This window comes from Rhinoderma darwinii, chromosome 3, assembly GCF_050947455.1.
Source record: "Rhinoderma darwinii isolate aRhiDar2 chromosome 3, aRhiDar2.hap1, whole genome shotgun sequence".
NCBI lineage: Eukaryota > Metazoa > Chordata > Amphibia > Anura > Rhinodermatidae > Rhinoderma > Rhinoderma darwinii.
The window spans coordinates 245792849-245809378 of NC_134689.1; the positions used below are offsets into that span (position 1 = coordinate 245792849).

General features: G+C 39.1%; 1 protein-coding gene across 2 annotated transcripts in view; it reads right to left on the reverse strand.

The window, feature by feature from the left end:
- The window catches only part of SCAPER (S-phase cyclin A associated protein in the ER), a 217718-nt gene that overhangs the window by 141276 nt on the left and 59912 nt on the right, over positions 1-16530 (reverse strand). Inside the window, exons 9-16 of one of the 2 annotated variants that reach the window (XM_075857645.1) lie at positions 13791-13985; positions 10895-11056; positions 8904-8979; positions 7013-7130; positions 5979-6090; positions 5034-5174; positions 4112-4267; positions 3534-3676 (exon numbers count right to left, since the gene is read on the reverse strand). In XM_075857645.1, coding sequence (XP_075713760.1) covers positions 3534-3676; positions 4112-4267; positions 5034-5174; positions 5979-6090; positions 7013-7130; positions 8904-8979; positions 10895-11056; positions 13791-13985 — 1103 coding nt within the window. Of the gene's footprint in view, positions 1-3533; positions 3677-4111; positions 4268-5033; positions 5175-5978; positions 6091-7012; positions 7131-8903; positions 8980-10894; positions 11057-13772; positions 13986-16530 lie in introns of both variants that reach the window. The other variant, XM_075857644.1, reaches the window with a different exon arrangement.

Below are 16530 nucleotides of genomic sequence, written 5' to 3' on the forward strand. Positions count from 1 at the left end.
TTTCAAGAGGTGATTATCAAGAACCTAATCTTTAGGGACCAAGAAGGGGGGGCACCCAGTACTTCTGGAAGCGAGCCCACACGCATCGTACCAGGGCAACACTTTCCAGGGGAAGTTCCCCAAACTGGCAAGAAGGGAAAAAGTCAAAAGAGGTGCAAAGTCTGCTATAAGAGGGGGATAAGGGAGGACACAATATATCAATGTGACACGTGTCCCGAATAACCAGAGCTCTGTATGAAAGTGTTTTAAAATTTATCATACATCCCTTGGTTTATAATTTACCCCAATTTTACTTACCCTGATGCACTCCGCACAGCTTATCCCCCCTCGTCTTTCCCCTCTGGGCCCTGCTGTGTGTCCAGGCAGCTGATAACAGCCACATGTAGGGTATTGCCATACCCGGGAGAACCCACATTACAGTTTATGGGGTGTAGGTCTCCGGTCAAAATGGTAACTACACCTCTAGATGAATGCCTTAAGGGTGTAGTTTTTAAAACGGGGTCACTTCTTGCGGGTTTCAACTGTACTGGTACCTCAGGGGCTTCTGCATACATGACTTCGCACTAGAAAATCCCGAGTAGGCCAAATGGTGGTCCTTTCCTTCTGAGCCCTCCCATGGGCCCAAACGGCAGTTTATCACAACAAATGGGGTATTGCGGCACTCAGAACAAATTGCTCAACAGAATGGGGTATTTTGTTTCTTGTGAAAATAAGAAATTTTCAGCCAAAACTACATATTATTTGACAAAAATAATTTTGTTTTCATTCCCAGCCCAATTCAAATAAGTTCTGTGAAGAAACTATGGGGTCTAAATGGTCACATTACCCATAAATGAATTCCTTGAGGGGTGTAGTTTCCAAAATGGGGTCACTTCTGGTGGGTTTCCATTGCTTTGATACCTCTGGGGCTCTGCAAATGTGACATGGCACCCGAAAACCAATCCAACAAAATCTGTACTCCAAAGAACACACAGCGCTCCTTCCCTTCTGAGGCCTCCCATGGGCCCAAACGGCAGTTTATCACCACAAATGGGGTATTGCCGCACTCAGGACAAATTGGGCAACAAAATTGAGTATTTTATTTCTTGTGAAAATAAGAATTTTTGAGCTAAAATGACATATTATTGGAAAAGATATATTTTTTTAAAATTCCCAGCCCAATTCAAATAAGTTCTGTGAAGAAACTATAGGGTCTAAATGGTCACATTACCCATAAATGAATTCCTTGAGGGGTGTAGTTTCCAAAATGGGGTCACTTTTGGTGGGTTTCCATTGCTTTGATACCTCTGAGGCTCTGCAAATGCGACATGGCACCCGAAAACCAATCCAACAAAATCTGGACTCCAACAAACATATAGCGCTCCTTTCCTTCTGAGCCCTCCCATGGGCCCAAACGGCAGTTTATCACCACAAATGGGGTACTGCCACACTAAGGACAAATTGGGCAACAAAATGGGGTATTTTGTTCCCTGTGAAAATAAGAAATTTTGATCACAAATGACATTTTATTGGAAAAAATTACATTTTTTTCATTTCAGAGCCCAATTCAAATACGTGCTGTGAAAAAAATGTGCGGTCAAAATGGTAACAACAACCCTAAATGAATTCCTTGAGGGGTGTAGTTTACAAAATGGGGTCACTATTGGGGGATTCCTACTGTTTTGACACCTCAACACCTCTTCAAACCTGGCATGCTGCCTAAAATATATTCTAATAAAAAAGAGGACTCAAAATGCACTAGGTGCTTCTTTGCTTCTAGGGCTTGTGTTTTAGTCCACGAGCGCACTAGAGCCACATGTGGGACATTTCTAAAAACTGCAGAATCTGGACAATACATATTTAGTAGTATTTCTCTGGTAAAACCTTCTGTGTTACAGAAAAAAAAATGAATAAAATTGAAATTCAGCAAGAAAAATGAAATTTGCAAATTTCACCTCCACTTTGCTTTAATTTCTGTGAAATGCCTGAAGGGTTAAAAAACTTTATAACTGCTGTTTTGAATACTTTGAGGGGTCTAGTTTTTAAAATGGGGTGTTTTATCAGGGTTTCTAATACATAGGCCCCACAAAGCGACTTCAGAACTCAAGAGGTACCTTAAAAAAAAGGCTTTTGAAATTTTCTTAAAAATATGAGAAATTGCTGTTTATGTTCTAAGCCTTGTAACGTCCAAGAAAAATAAAAGAATGTTCAAAAAACGATGCCAATCTAAAGTAGACATATGGGAAATGTGAACTAGTAACTATTTTGGGTGGTATAACCGTCTGTTTTACAAGCAGATGCATTTAAATTCTGAAAAATGCAATTTTTTCAAAATTTTCTCTAAATTTTGCAATTTTTCACCAATAAACACTGAATATATCGACCAAATTTTACCACGAACATGAAGCCCAATGTGTCACGAGAAAACAATCTCAGAATCGCTTGGGTAGGTTTAAGCATTCCGACGTTATTACCACATAAAGTGAAATATGTCAGATTTGAAAAATGGGCTCTGAGCCTTAAGGCCAAAACTAGGCTGCGTCCTTAAGGGGTTAAACCTAAATCTCCACTGAGTCGCTTTTCTTTTTAACTTTACAAAACCAATATTAATAAACAAACAAACAAAAAAACACTATAACCACTTCTACACAATTTAAAACCACCACAAAAGCTACCTATGTAATAAATCATTACAGCAGTCATCAGAAACATTTTAACAATTATTTCTTCAATTTGTAGATTATCTACACTCTGCCTGCAAAAAGATTTATGAGTTGGCAAATCGGTGATCTAATTTTATATTTATGGCTACAAGACGTCACATTTTCCATAAGGAGATTGAGCCTCATGCTGTCTAAACCTCGCTCTAATGGCTTCTAAAGTCCTATTAGTCCGGATACCAAACTGCTCCCCAAGCTCAGCTCAATGCTTCACTATACTGTCACTTTCATGGTGAAATTTAATTGTCAACAGATGTTCAATGGGAGCTAAACGTGCAAGCATTTCTATAGTATATATATATATATATATATATATATATATATATATATATATATATATAAAAAAAAAGACTATTTCAATCAATTACAGAGATATGTAATATGTCCTATTCTGTAAACCCATAGATATGACCTGTGCATAGACCCAATACATGTACTGGGTCATAAAACTCTATGGCTAACTAAATGCTGGGGGGAAGGGGTCACATGACACAGACTGGCCCCATGTTTAGAACTTTTTAGGACTTATCCATGGGCTATTCTATTCAACTGTGTAGAGACAGGGATCTACTACACTGATATAATAAAGGTATGCACGCAGTATTTAAGTACATGTATATTAGAAAACTGTATGGTTTCCCATTCTATAAATTAATTAAATAAAAATAACCAGAAAAAAAAAATTCAACTATTCTGGAAAATGGCATCAATTCTATTCAAAAATAATAATACTACAAACGATTCTATTTTAGATTGAATGCAGTGTTTGTGACCTTTCTTTATAAAACATATAATAAGCATTGTTTAGAGTGAGACCACATGTAGCTTATTTACCTAGCTCTTTCCCTTGCTGCATCTTCTCGTGCTCGCTCCCTTTCTAGCCTTTGCATCTCTATTCGAGCTTCTTGCTCTTTCCTCTTCATCAACAGTTCCTCCACACGAGCCTGGCGTTCTGCTTCTAGCACTCGCTTGCGTTCCTGGGCATAAAATAAAGGCATTATGTGCCAGAAAATAGTCACAAATTACAGTGCGCGAGACTAAGCGGACTGAGGCCTCAAAAGCACAATTCAGTGAAATGCTTCAGCGTGCTATCCGGTTTTTTAACGGATAGCACACTGACCCATTAATTTCTATGTGGCCATGCACACATCCGTTTTTGTTTTTTTATGCGGATCCGTGTGGCAGTTTTGCAAATTATAGAAGAGGTCCTATTTCTGTCTGTTTTTGAGGATCAGCCTCGGCCATTCTATTCATTGGTCCATTAAAACAACGAACTGCACATGGAAGCCATCCGTGTGCGGTCCGTGTTTTGCGGCCGTATAAAGGGTCACGTGTGCTTAAGGGCTTTAGTCAATTGTAACCTACTGTATTATATATGAAAACAGTTTGCTGTTTTTTAAAACAACTTTTACCTGTACAGCTTCATCACGAGCTTGCTTCTCTTCCTGTCGGCGCTGCCGTTCTTCCTGCAGCTCATTCAGTCTTTGTTCATATTCCTTTAGTTTGGCAAGGACATCATGACGCTTGTTTTGAGCTTCTAAAGTATTGATGAAGGCAATCTCATTTACCTGTAACATTAACAAAACTCATTGTAGTATTCCCAGTTTGGACGTTTATGGCATATCTATGAGATATGCGGGTCCCACCTATCACTGCGGCATCGGGAGCAGTGCTGGAGTCCCCGGTCAGAGCGCTAGCTGTTACTCTGCTTGGGTACTCCAGCGAAAGTAAACCCCTGAAGTCACTGTCCATATATGGACAGTGACGTTGGGAGCAGTCCTGCAGTCCCCGGGCAGAGCGCTAGCTGATGCTCTGCTCGGGGACTCCAGCGATAGCAAGCACATCACCACAAGGGGATGGCACATTTCCTAACACACCGACATGAACGGCAGAGGAAGCAAGCCCACAGTCATGTGGGGCTGTATCGGCACATCATCAACGTAATGAAAACTACAAGACTTCCGGCAACACTTGACCGGGAATGAACTACACGATGCAGGACAGTTAAAAATGAAATTACATTAGTATGTGACTTATTTTCACATAATAATATAAATCCAAATTAATTTTTGTCCCCAGATAACCCCATTTGTTACGAGTGTATATGAAGTATAAATAAAGCAGACGTGTCAGATCTCCTATGCGACCCTATTTGCGGACAGAATAGGATTGAGGTGGAGATGCTAGGTTTCTGGATATATTGTTTAAATGAAAGGCCCAAAGCTGGTGTTGTAAAACTGCAAGGTCCTGATAGAAATTAGAAGGGGACATGTTATCATCTTATTTTATGTATTACACAATATTTACCATGGCTACTTCTACCAACAATCATACCTTGGCCTCCTCCTCCTGAGCCTTCTTCACAATGGCTTGTAGCTGAACCTCCCGTTGAAATTCAGCATGAAGCAGCTTCTCATCCATCATTTTGCGCCTCTGCTCAAGTAATTCCTCCTTCCACTTTCGCACATCCTTTTCCTATGACACACAAATCTCCATTTAAAAACACAACACTCACAAACACTAAATTAGGTAAGAAAAGTTGATATAATTAAAAATTGGTTAAACTTAAGCCTTTATAAAATATGTGCCAAAATAAGAATATTACCGCAAGGCAAGGCATGCAACTGGATTTATTTATACTGAGTAGGGAGATAGGTAGCAGGTCCCAAAATATTTCCCTTATACAGATAAGAGCTAGAGGAGTCACTGGGGGAGATTTATCAACACTGGTAAAGTGGAGGAGTCGCCTATAGCAACCAATCAAGTTTCTGCTTTCATATTCTAAAGCACCTCTGCAAAATGAAAGGTGAAATCTGATTGGTTGCTGTGGGCGACTACTCCACTTTTCCTTTGCGCTACTTTTGATACATTTTTCCTTCTGTGTTAATCTGCTGTGTTATACATTAGAACCAACATTTTACTTACAAGAATATTACTGGTATAAGTCTTGGAATTAAAAGTCTCACTCAAAAAATAAGATCTGACATGGTAATCATTCCGAGGAGGAGAATAACTATTAAACATGTTGTTATGGAGTAAGCCATCAGTATACGAAGCTCTGCTTCTGTGGAAAAGCAAGCAGACCAGATTGGCTTAATTCAAACCTTATGCCTATTAAATACCCTAGCAAATAACGATTAAGTGTCCTGAAAAAGATCGGCCAGACACAGTTTTCTGCCATATCGGTGACCAAACTCATCAATGAAAACAGATCATGTCAGATTATGATCATGTGAAAGAGGCCTTGTTGTAAACGTTTCCTCCAAATCCCATACTCACTCGTTCCAGAAGTTTTTGAAGTTTAAGAGCTTTCTCCTCTCGCAACTTCTCTCTCAGCTGTTGTGCTTTTAGCTGTTTCTCTTCATGCTTCTTTTTGGATTCAGCAATTGTCCTGCAAAGGATATGAGAGATGTGATCTATAACCTGGCCACTACTCAGGGAGCTTCACTGGAGTAAAACGTCCTCCGATAATGAATGAACTCATTTCTAAAACACACAACCAATTATTGTACAATTTCACAGAAAATCATGTGGATATGTCAAAGCATAGATACAATCTACATAGTCATTTGATTAACTTTTTAAGAAAATGTCATTCCTTACATTGCAGTATAGCGCTGCCTTAAAATCGACTGGTTGCTGCTGAAATCAATCAAGAGTCTAATCACAAATAAACCCCTAAAATCTAGCATAAGATCCTGCTCTCCACTGCACTCTGGGAGAATTGAAGACATTTTCCCATTTTCATGGAGAAGTGGTTGTGAATGTCCTCTCCATTAGAGTCAATGGAAAATACAGAGACAGTCGATCTCCATATTTCCCATAGATTGTAATGAAAAGTGAACACACGTGTGGTTACCACGGCTAGGAACAGTGGATTGGGCACCCCCAGTATAGATCAACATCACCAGACTTCCACCTATAAGACATTAGTAATAGGATATTAGATATACTGGCAATTAGATAATATGATGTTCAAGAAAAACCAGAGTAGTTCTCCCCTCATTGCCATGGCGGCAGCCAGCACTACATCTATATTCTATACTGTTACTTTGTGGTACTGGAGATCAAAGTCCGGGAGGACCCAAACGTCTATTTCTTGAGTAAAAAGCATTGATTATGAAAATGTTTTGTGGATTTCTTCTATTTGGTCCAAGAATAAAAACATACAACGAAATTTCCTGAAAGAAGGAAAATCTCTTGCATAGTTTGTGTATGCTGAGCCTCTGTTCCATTTTTTTGGGGATAAAGGCTACTTTATCTAAATAGTTACTTTCTGGCAGCTTGTCTTGGCTAGTGTACAGAAAGCTGACCTTTTTCTGGAAGGTGAAGAAAGTTTTTCATGCATATGGATACCGTGACCAGGTGGCCTAGAGGGTTCCTCTTCCACGATATCTCCCCAGGATGTGTTCTGTCGCCAAGACTCACGTGCTAAAAAAGGAAGCACATATCAATTATAACTAACCTGTATATCAGGAGAGGGCTCTCCTTGTTTTGATATAATCATAATAATATGTTGTAAGTTTCCCGAAAGATTAAAGTTGGTCTCCGGGAGTCTTAGCGGGGGTACACTATGTGATCAGCTTATTGTCAAGGGACCCTTCTAACAGGTAGGTATTGTCAAAAGTGGAGAACCCCTTTAAGGCAGTTATACTACAGCCCTCTAATGAATTTCCTGAGTAAGGCCTCATGCACACGAACGTATTTTTGTCCTCCCGTAAATACGGGTCCTTGGTCACACGTATTCGACCCGTATTGCACCAGTATTTACGGACCAGTGCCCGTAAATACGGGTCCGTTGTCACCAGTATTCCACCCGTATTTACGGGCACGTTTTCGCTGAAAAATTGCACTGCAGTAATCGGCAGCCCCTTCTCTCTATCAGTGCAGGATAGAGAGAAGGGACAGCCCTTTCCGCAGTAAAAGTAAAAGAAATTCATACTTACCCGGCCGTTGTTTTGGTGACGCCTCCCTCTCTTGACATCCAGTCCGACCTCCCTGGATGACGCGGCAGTCCATGTGACCGCTGCAGCCAGTGATTGGCTGCAGCGGTCACATGGGCTGTAACGTCATCCCAGGAGGCCGGACTGGAGGAAGAAGCAGGGAGTTCTGGGTAAGTATGAATGTCTTTTTTTTTTTTACAGCTTTATCTATATTGTGATCGGTAGCCAATGTCCAGGGTGTTGAAAGAGTTACTGCCGATCGTTTAACTCTTTCAGCACCCTGGACAGTGACTATTTACTGACGTCGCCTAACAACGCTCCCGTAATTACGGGTGCACACACACGTAGTCACCCGTAATTACGGGAGCCCCATAGACTTCTATGGGCCTGCCCGTGCCGTAATTACGGCCTAAAATAGGACATGTTCTATATTTTTCAACGGCACGGGCACCTTCCCGTAAGCATACGGGGAGGTACCCGTGGCCAATAGAAGTCTATGGGCCTGTAATTACAGGCCGTAATTACGGCCCGTGATTACGGGCGTTTTTACGTTCGTGTGCATGGGGCCTCAGTCAGCGTGGTTTTGGCCATACATTCATACATCCAGGATGAACTGTGCTATAGGTCCCTGCTAGATATAGAAATTACATTTTTGGGGATAGTGAGGGACCCAGAAGGTAAAATTAATATTCTATTAATACATATTGTTATCACCAGCAAGCAAGGCCAAAAATGGACCCACAACACATAGAGATCTCATGAATTAATTGTGATCTTTTAGCTGCCTGTAGCATTGAGGAAACACTTTGGACAATAGAAAATCTCTGACCCTGATTATAAAACAGTGGCTGCCTTCAGTAAGAAATCCTATTCTGAATTCTTAGCCATACAGACCCACTGTCACTATTTTTGTCCAGAGAAAGAAATGATGTTCCGTACACAAGACTAAAATGTCTATTTGAAGTCCTTACTTTTCTCATAACTCCAATGATCATACTGCACTAAATAATAAAATGTATTTCATTCCCACCATTTTCTCTTCAATCATATTAATAAATTGTATCTTAGTGATGATGGAACCCTTACATAAAAAAGACATAAAAAAAGGTAAGATCTAGTTGGCCACCCCGGACAAAATCAGCTCCCGTATGAAAGGTGTTGTCTGTGGTGTGACAGACCCTTTAATGTGAAGAGAAAAAACAAAAGCTGTCTATAAGAAACAAAGAAGAAGAAACACAATTTTACTTAAAATGTTCTTTACCTTCATAATCTGCTAAAACCTCATTCCAGTCCATGGACATACCACTGAATGACATACTTCCACTGCCCATACTAGCCTGAAACGAACCAGTAAATAAAACGAATATATGAAAGGCATGAGTTCGAAGGAACGTATAATATCTGGAAACATTACCATTTTTAAACTAGCCACTAGAGAAGTCACATCAGGTTAGCACTTCCTGTTCTTTGCAGCAAACTTGTCAGCTTTGCTGCATAGACTGGGAAAGGAAAAGCTGAATCATCTCATTAGCATTAGAGGGCGATGGACGTAATGACAGCTGTAACACACTGCTGGAGGCCTAGATAACGCAGGATATTAAGATCCCATGTGGAGTGACAGAGGGAGCCCCCTGTCTAACCACTTAGATGCTATCGGTTACGGCATCTAAGGGTTAAATGGCCGGGATCGGATTCGATCCCGGACGTTACAGCGGACACTCGCTGCTGATGGCACGTGCTTAGCTACTGAACCTGTGCCATGACTGAGGTATAAACGTACAGCGGCTCGCGTGTACGACCCATCAGCTGCGCCGTACATTTACCGTGCAGGTCAGTAAGGCGGTTAAGCCATTTTAAGCCCGAGGCCCCATGCACACGACCCTAAAAAAAACTCTGTAATTGCTTCTATTGGCCGCGGACATCTTTTCGTATTGCTACGGAAGGGTGTCCGTGCCGTAGAACCATGCTGAGAATTATGGAGCATGTCCTACTTCTGGATTTTTACGGTCCATGCTCCCATACTTTGTGTGGGAGCACCGCACGAACATGCGGCCGTGATTACGGGCACAGCCATGTGCATAAGGCCTAAGCCAGGGGTTTCGCCACTATAGACGGCAAAAATGTTGCAGAATCTACATTCTAAGATAATGGGGTCCATCAGTCACTGTTTGGATCCGTCGTATGTCATATCTGGATATGCATCTTGGCTTCTGTTATAAATGGAAGCCATAACGCCATTGTGTACATAGCCTTATTTAAGATGGCGAAAATAAATGTATAAATATTTGCATTTTTTTTCTGGGTAAGAAACATATTGCCGCTAAAACTGGAGGTGTATCTATTATAACTAATACTACTATATTACTGTAAAAATGAATACATGATATATTTGAATGGTTTCTGATCTATAAACAAAATGTAATATTTAGACATAGGACATGAGTAAATCTGTAACACAATTTTTTTTTTCAATTATAACTGCATTCATTAAGGGAAAAAAATGATCCAACATCTGCATCTCCTATGTGAGAAGGTAACAGCCCCCCATATGTTTAATAACTGGTTTCACCAGTAATAATTGTAACAAAACACTTCTTATAATTTGCCATCAGTCTTCAACATTGTAGAAGAGACATTTTAGCCCAGTAATTCTATCATATAAAAACATAGCATGCTGTTCAAAGATCAGGAACGACACAATATAATAGATAGGTAATAATAGGGGACATATGGAAGGATGCAACTATATTTTCAGAGCACGCTACATTATATTAGGGAAATGCATGGACTGTATAATCTGCAATTCCCTAATATAAATGTGTTATGTGACTCATTCCTTATACAAGCAGGAGTAAGCTAATTTATAAAAAAATCCAATACAGATCTCTCAGAAGACTGCAGGCAGCTCTATAGGACAGTCTCTATCCAGCCTTTAGGGGCACAGGTTGAATTAACCTTTTTGCTGTCGGGACAATTTTCACACTTATGATCTATACCCATACATTTTATGTAAACATCAGGCCCATTTTGAAAATACCATCCAGAATAAAGTTTAGTAAAAATGCAATTTTTTTTAAAATCCCTTTATAAGATGGGAATTCTCCTTTAGGCGTGTGTTAGTTTACAAGATCACCTAGAGGCTGCAGAGTCTTTTAGGCCATACTCTCAGAAAACTCCTGTTTGTAAAATTTGCAATTTATTTTTATAAGAAAAACATTTTATACAATTTCTATTTAGGAAAGCAGAACTTACAGAGAATTCGCTTTCGTTGTCTATTTCAATGTCGTTTTCTTCTGCCTCAATCTCTCTTGTTAGTTGCTCTTCTTCTGCTATAGCACTTGCTATGGCCTCTTCATTGGCTTTCTCCAGACGGTCTGCAAGTTCTTCTTTTTTTGCAAGAACCTCTGCCATAGACTGTGATCAAAAATAATAGCACAAACAGTGAAATAAATCAGGAACATCATAAAGAAATAAGAAAGAAATTGTATGTGCATGCAAGTAAAACATCTGTTATTTCCTCTTCGGAGACATTACAAGCAAAGTTTTGGTCCCCTCACTAACAGGCGTAGAACTATAGTGGTGCCAGGATTTGGATTTCACCATGACCATTGATAATGCCTTAACTGCAATAATTCTCCTGTGAACAACCAGCCAGAATGGGCGTCATCACTGAACAGTTAGAGAGACTAACCAAGGTATGGATAAAAAATGTACAAAGATTTTCAAGGTCGATCCGACCTCTACCTCAGTTAGCCAACTGTTTATTGATAGCACCCATTGGATCCTCCATTTTTCTTATTCCGGTTTGTTGTTCATGTGAGATCTTATTTAAGGAGGTCACAGGGCGCAGCAGCCACGTGCTTCTCATGGTTGTGCCTGATTGCACCATTCCATCCAGTAAGCAGATTTATAACATCCATTGGGGTTATATTACAATATGGAACTCCTCCTGTGTATTATTGTTTATCATCATTCTCCTGTGGGCATAACCATAATCTGCTGGGATTAGTACAAGAAGTGACTTCTCTTCATAACTGGGACATCACTGAGAATGATGGAAGCTAAGGTACCAATGGAGATAGCTTGGGCATGTCTTGTAGATGTCTTGGGTAGCATGTTCCACTTTAAAAATATATGTTCGGAATTTTAATTGAAATAAGAAGACAAAACACAATCATCACAAGACAACCACCACCCTGTCATTGAGCATGCTATACACTTTAGCTATGCTGGTGTTTCGTACATAGTGACTTCACATCACCACATTGGCACTAGCATTGTACACATACAGCACTAGCGCCAATGGACACTCACATTTAGATGGCAAAGACAGTTTTGATATGGGTTATAAAAATAAGATGCAACACAAATTCTCTGCAAAAATTCATATGATCTACAAACAAAATTCTGCAGCACATGCAGGGACCACACATGCTACATGAAAGTCATGCAGTTGCTGTGCTATACAATAGGTTATTCGTCCATTAATACACACAAAGGAAGACAACATATTCGTAGTTTGTTTATGATTTATTACAATGTCTCGATTATTTGAAGAATTTTTGGAACACTGATTAATAGTACATTTGAGAAAAAAAATTTAGGGGAGAATTTATAAAGGGCTATACGGCAGTTTCTGACATGAAAAAGTTGCACATTTTGGTGTATGCAAAGCTTAGCAAAATGGACAGGGTCACCCGTAGTCTGAAAAATTTCCTGGCATAATTTAGAGCACAAACTGGCAGGAACTATAGCAAAAATCTAGGCCACTCGTAGCCTACATAGATTTTACTTTGTGGCGCACGGACAGCACAAAATGCGACAAACAAGGGTGCGACTCTTAAATGAGTTGCATTTTACTCCTGAAGGCTTCAGACTAAAACTGGCATATGAAACACTAGTCTTAGTAAATCTGCCCCAGCGTGTCTGAATGCCACAGCTAAAACTCACATTAGCTGCAAGTACAATTACAACCAATGCGATTTAAAAGACTTATACTACCGGTATATATCCCCAACTTTATGGAACGAAGAATGATCACCTAATAATACACATCCCATTAAACCAATATTGCTGTGAGAAACTAGCTAATAGATAAAAAAACCTTAACAGATGTTTTTTATCGGATTAGAAATGTACTGCTCAGAATACTGTGACACATGCATTCACATAAGGTAAAAATGAGGAAAAGAAAAATGTACACACAATGACAAAAAACCAGCCAGGTTATTAGGTTTGTCTTTAGCCTTTCATTTTAAACACCTGGAACTACAATGAGGAGAATAATTTACCTGTTCTGAACAAGTACACCACCAGAAGAAACATTTTAACAGGTAAGAAAAAGACAATGTTAGGTCACATAATCTAGTCAGAAAACCCCAAGCTTCCACTCTTGAGAGAAGGACCTGTACATCAAATATACCATCAAATATCTTTCATTCATTTACTGCTTAGTCAAATTCCCAAATCAGCCAGCAGACCGATCATGAGTCTCGTCTCAAACTCAACCCATTCAAATGCTCATATTTTCCTTATCATCTGCCTGTTTTCTATTGCTTGGAAAATGCTTAGAATTTCAAACAGCAGGCGCATATATAGGAGTGCGGGGTTAGCCATATGCCATGGTAGGGCTTATAGGGAACTACTTTTTTGGCTACCTGATGAGGTCCTGAAGACTAAGGCTGGAGATACACATTAGATCAGATACTATGGCAGAGGGTAATGTCTCGAGGGAACTAAAGATCAGACATTAAACTAAAAATGTAGTGTCTCTGGCTTCCCCAAAGAAGCTCTGCCATAGTTGTATAAATAGTATAAAAAATACTGGATCCTCTGTAGTCATGTAATAGATAACATCAGTTGGCAGCTCTGCATTTTCCCTTCCTCTGGGCTCAGTTATATCTCATCATGGTTTTTTTCTCACAATCCGACTTTCATCGACCATGAACAAAGAAGATTTTCTGACACCAATTTTGCTCCCTAGGGTAAACATTGCCAGCTTACAAAAACGAATAATAAAAAAAAATAATAATAACAACAGCACATACACACAGCTATAGTATAACAATAAAGATAAACAACAAATGTGGTCTCCTAAAAAAAAATTTAAAAAAAAGTGAAATGTCCTTACCAATTTTCCAGCACTCACGTTTGAAAGGTCCAAATCACTACTGCTCCTTCCTCCCCTTCCACGGCCTTTGATGCAAGTCACCTCAGACCTTTGCATCTTTGATAATGGGTCCAAAAACACCACAGGGATGTCCAGACAGGGCAGGAACGAGGTTGTTTGTGGTGCAAATGTTACAGCGCACTTTAATTCCTCTAAAGCCTCGTGGACCGTAAACTACAAAAAAATAGAAAAAAAATAGTAAAAAGTCAACTCTGTTTCTAAATTATTCAAACTTTCAGAGTTTAAACGCTTAGGCTCAATTCACACAGAGTTTTTTTGTCGCCAATTTTGAGGCGGAAAACGCGTTGGAATCAGCGTCGAAATTTTGAGCCACATTTTTTTCTACCTGCAAAATACTGTGTGTGAACTAGGCCTTACTCTATCCAAATGCAAATTCCCATATTATTATGTTGTTATGTTATCTTTGTTCTCAACTGGCAGCCTTTCAAAATTCTGATCAAAGATCTACACATCACATAATGAATGTTGATAATGCACTTTTTATGAAAATGAATGTGAGGTTCTTAAAGTCCTCTTACAACAATAATCAACATTATATTAATGTCCAGAATTCTATGTATTCCTAAAGTACAACCAAAACAACAAAAAAGGAAAGAACACAGGTTTAGGCCTCATCTACACGGCACAGCCATGTGCAGGAAGCTGTACAGTGGCACTTGGGAGTCCTCAGTACCAAGTGCAGCCGTACAGGGTCCATCGGGTGCCGAATGTCGGAAATATTCCCCACTAGAAGTAATGCTTCTAGTGGAGAATGCCTTCACAATACAGCATGTGGTGGCGCATAGTTATTATTTGCACTTCTATGGGTGCCGTGTTATGTACTGATCCGTAATATGGCCACCGTCCTACACAACATTTTGACTTAATAAATGGCAAAATAAAAAAATTTAAGTGTCAGTTCCCAGGTCTACCCCAGTTAATGCCTGCTAGGCCATGCCAGAGGCATGGCCTAGTAGTCGCCTGTCCGTTTTATACGGACAGGCAGTAATACATAAGTATTGAAGTATTATAATAGCGATCGGACGAGCGCATAGTGAAGTCCCCTAGTGGGACTGGTAAAAAACAAAAGTGAAAACCAAAAAGTTTAATAAAGTTAATAACTAAAAAAGTGAAAAAAACCCAGAAAAAAACACTTGTTCCCATTGCAAACTGCTTTACTATTAAAAAAAAAAAAGTTAAAAAGTTACACATATTTGGTATCGCCTCGTCTGTAATGACCCCAACTATAAAGTTATTGCAATATTTAACCCGCTAGGCGAACACTATAAAAAATAAAATAAAGAAAAATGCAAAATTTTTTATTTTCTGTGAATCCTGCCTTAAAACAAAATGTGATAAAAAGTGATCAAAAAGTCGCATGTACTCCAAAATGGTACCAATAAAAACTACAAGTCGTCCCGCAAAAAAAAAGCCCTCATACAACGGCATCGGCGGAAAAATAAAAAAAGTTATCTCTTTTCAAATATGGAGACACAAAAACAAATCATTTGGAAAAAAAAAGAATTATTACAGTGTAAAAGTAGTAAAACATTCAAAATCTATTTAAATTTGGTATCGTTGCAATCGTAACAACCCGCTGAATAAAGTTATTGTGTTATTTATACCACACGGTAAACGGCATGAATTTAGGACGAAAAAATTGTGGTGAAATTGCTTTCTCTTTTTCTATTACCCCCCCAAAAAAAGTTAATAAAAGTTAATCAATAAGTTATATGTGCCCCAAAATGGTGCTATTAAAAAAAACAACTTGTCCCGCAAAAAACAAGTCCTTATACAGCTATGTCCACACAAAAATAAAAAAAGTTATAGCTCTTTGAATGTGACGATGGAAAAATGTAAAAAATAGCTTGGTCATTAAGGTTTAAAATAGGCTGGTCATTAAAGGATTAATGAAAACGGTATAACAGAAAAAATGCCCATCGCAACCAATCAGAATGCAGCTTTCACTTTTCTAGAGCAGTTTAAAAAAATTAAAGCGGAGTTCTGATTGGTTGCAACAATTCTCTTAGACAGTTTTGATAAATGAAGTCCAATGTCCGTGCTACCACACAAAACTATTTTTATACCAACCTCCTGTCATATCTATATATGTGTGTGAAGACAAAAAAAACATTTCTACCACAAAAATATCATATGCCTCTTAAAATATATATTTTTTTTTTACAAACTAGGTGCAACAATAACCCTTTGTGATGGACCCTCCTAATCCATGGGATAAGTCCAATATCTTATTTATTTTCCCTAAAACAACATATAAATATGACAAGAATTTTTCTAGCTTTGTAGATCAGCATCAACATCTTCCAAAACAGATGTGTCAAAACTTAGAGATAAATGTCACCCCATTTAGAGGTTGTCCTCATATGACAATCCCTTTAAGATACAAGTCAAAGAAAGCTATCTCACCCTATCCAGGGGAAGGAAGTCAGCTTCAAAAAGTTTCTGTGGGGCAAGAGACATCAGGAATAGAGATGAGCGAATTTTTCGGACACGATTCGGTCGAACCAGCCGTCAGATTAGTTGTGAATCAAAAGTACCCCAATTGGCATGAAAAGTTGTGTGTGACACTCTGAGGTCTCCTAGGACTGAATCCGATCCCATTCAAGCTCTTTAACGCCAAGAAACAATTACTAATGTGAAAGTGACAGCAACATATATATCTATGGTAAACGAATGGTAGCCGGTGGTAATTACATAG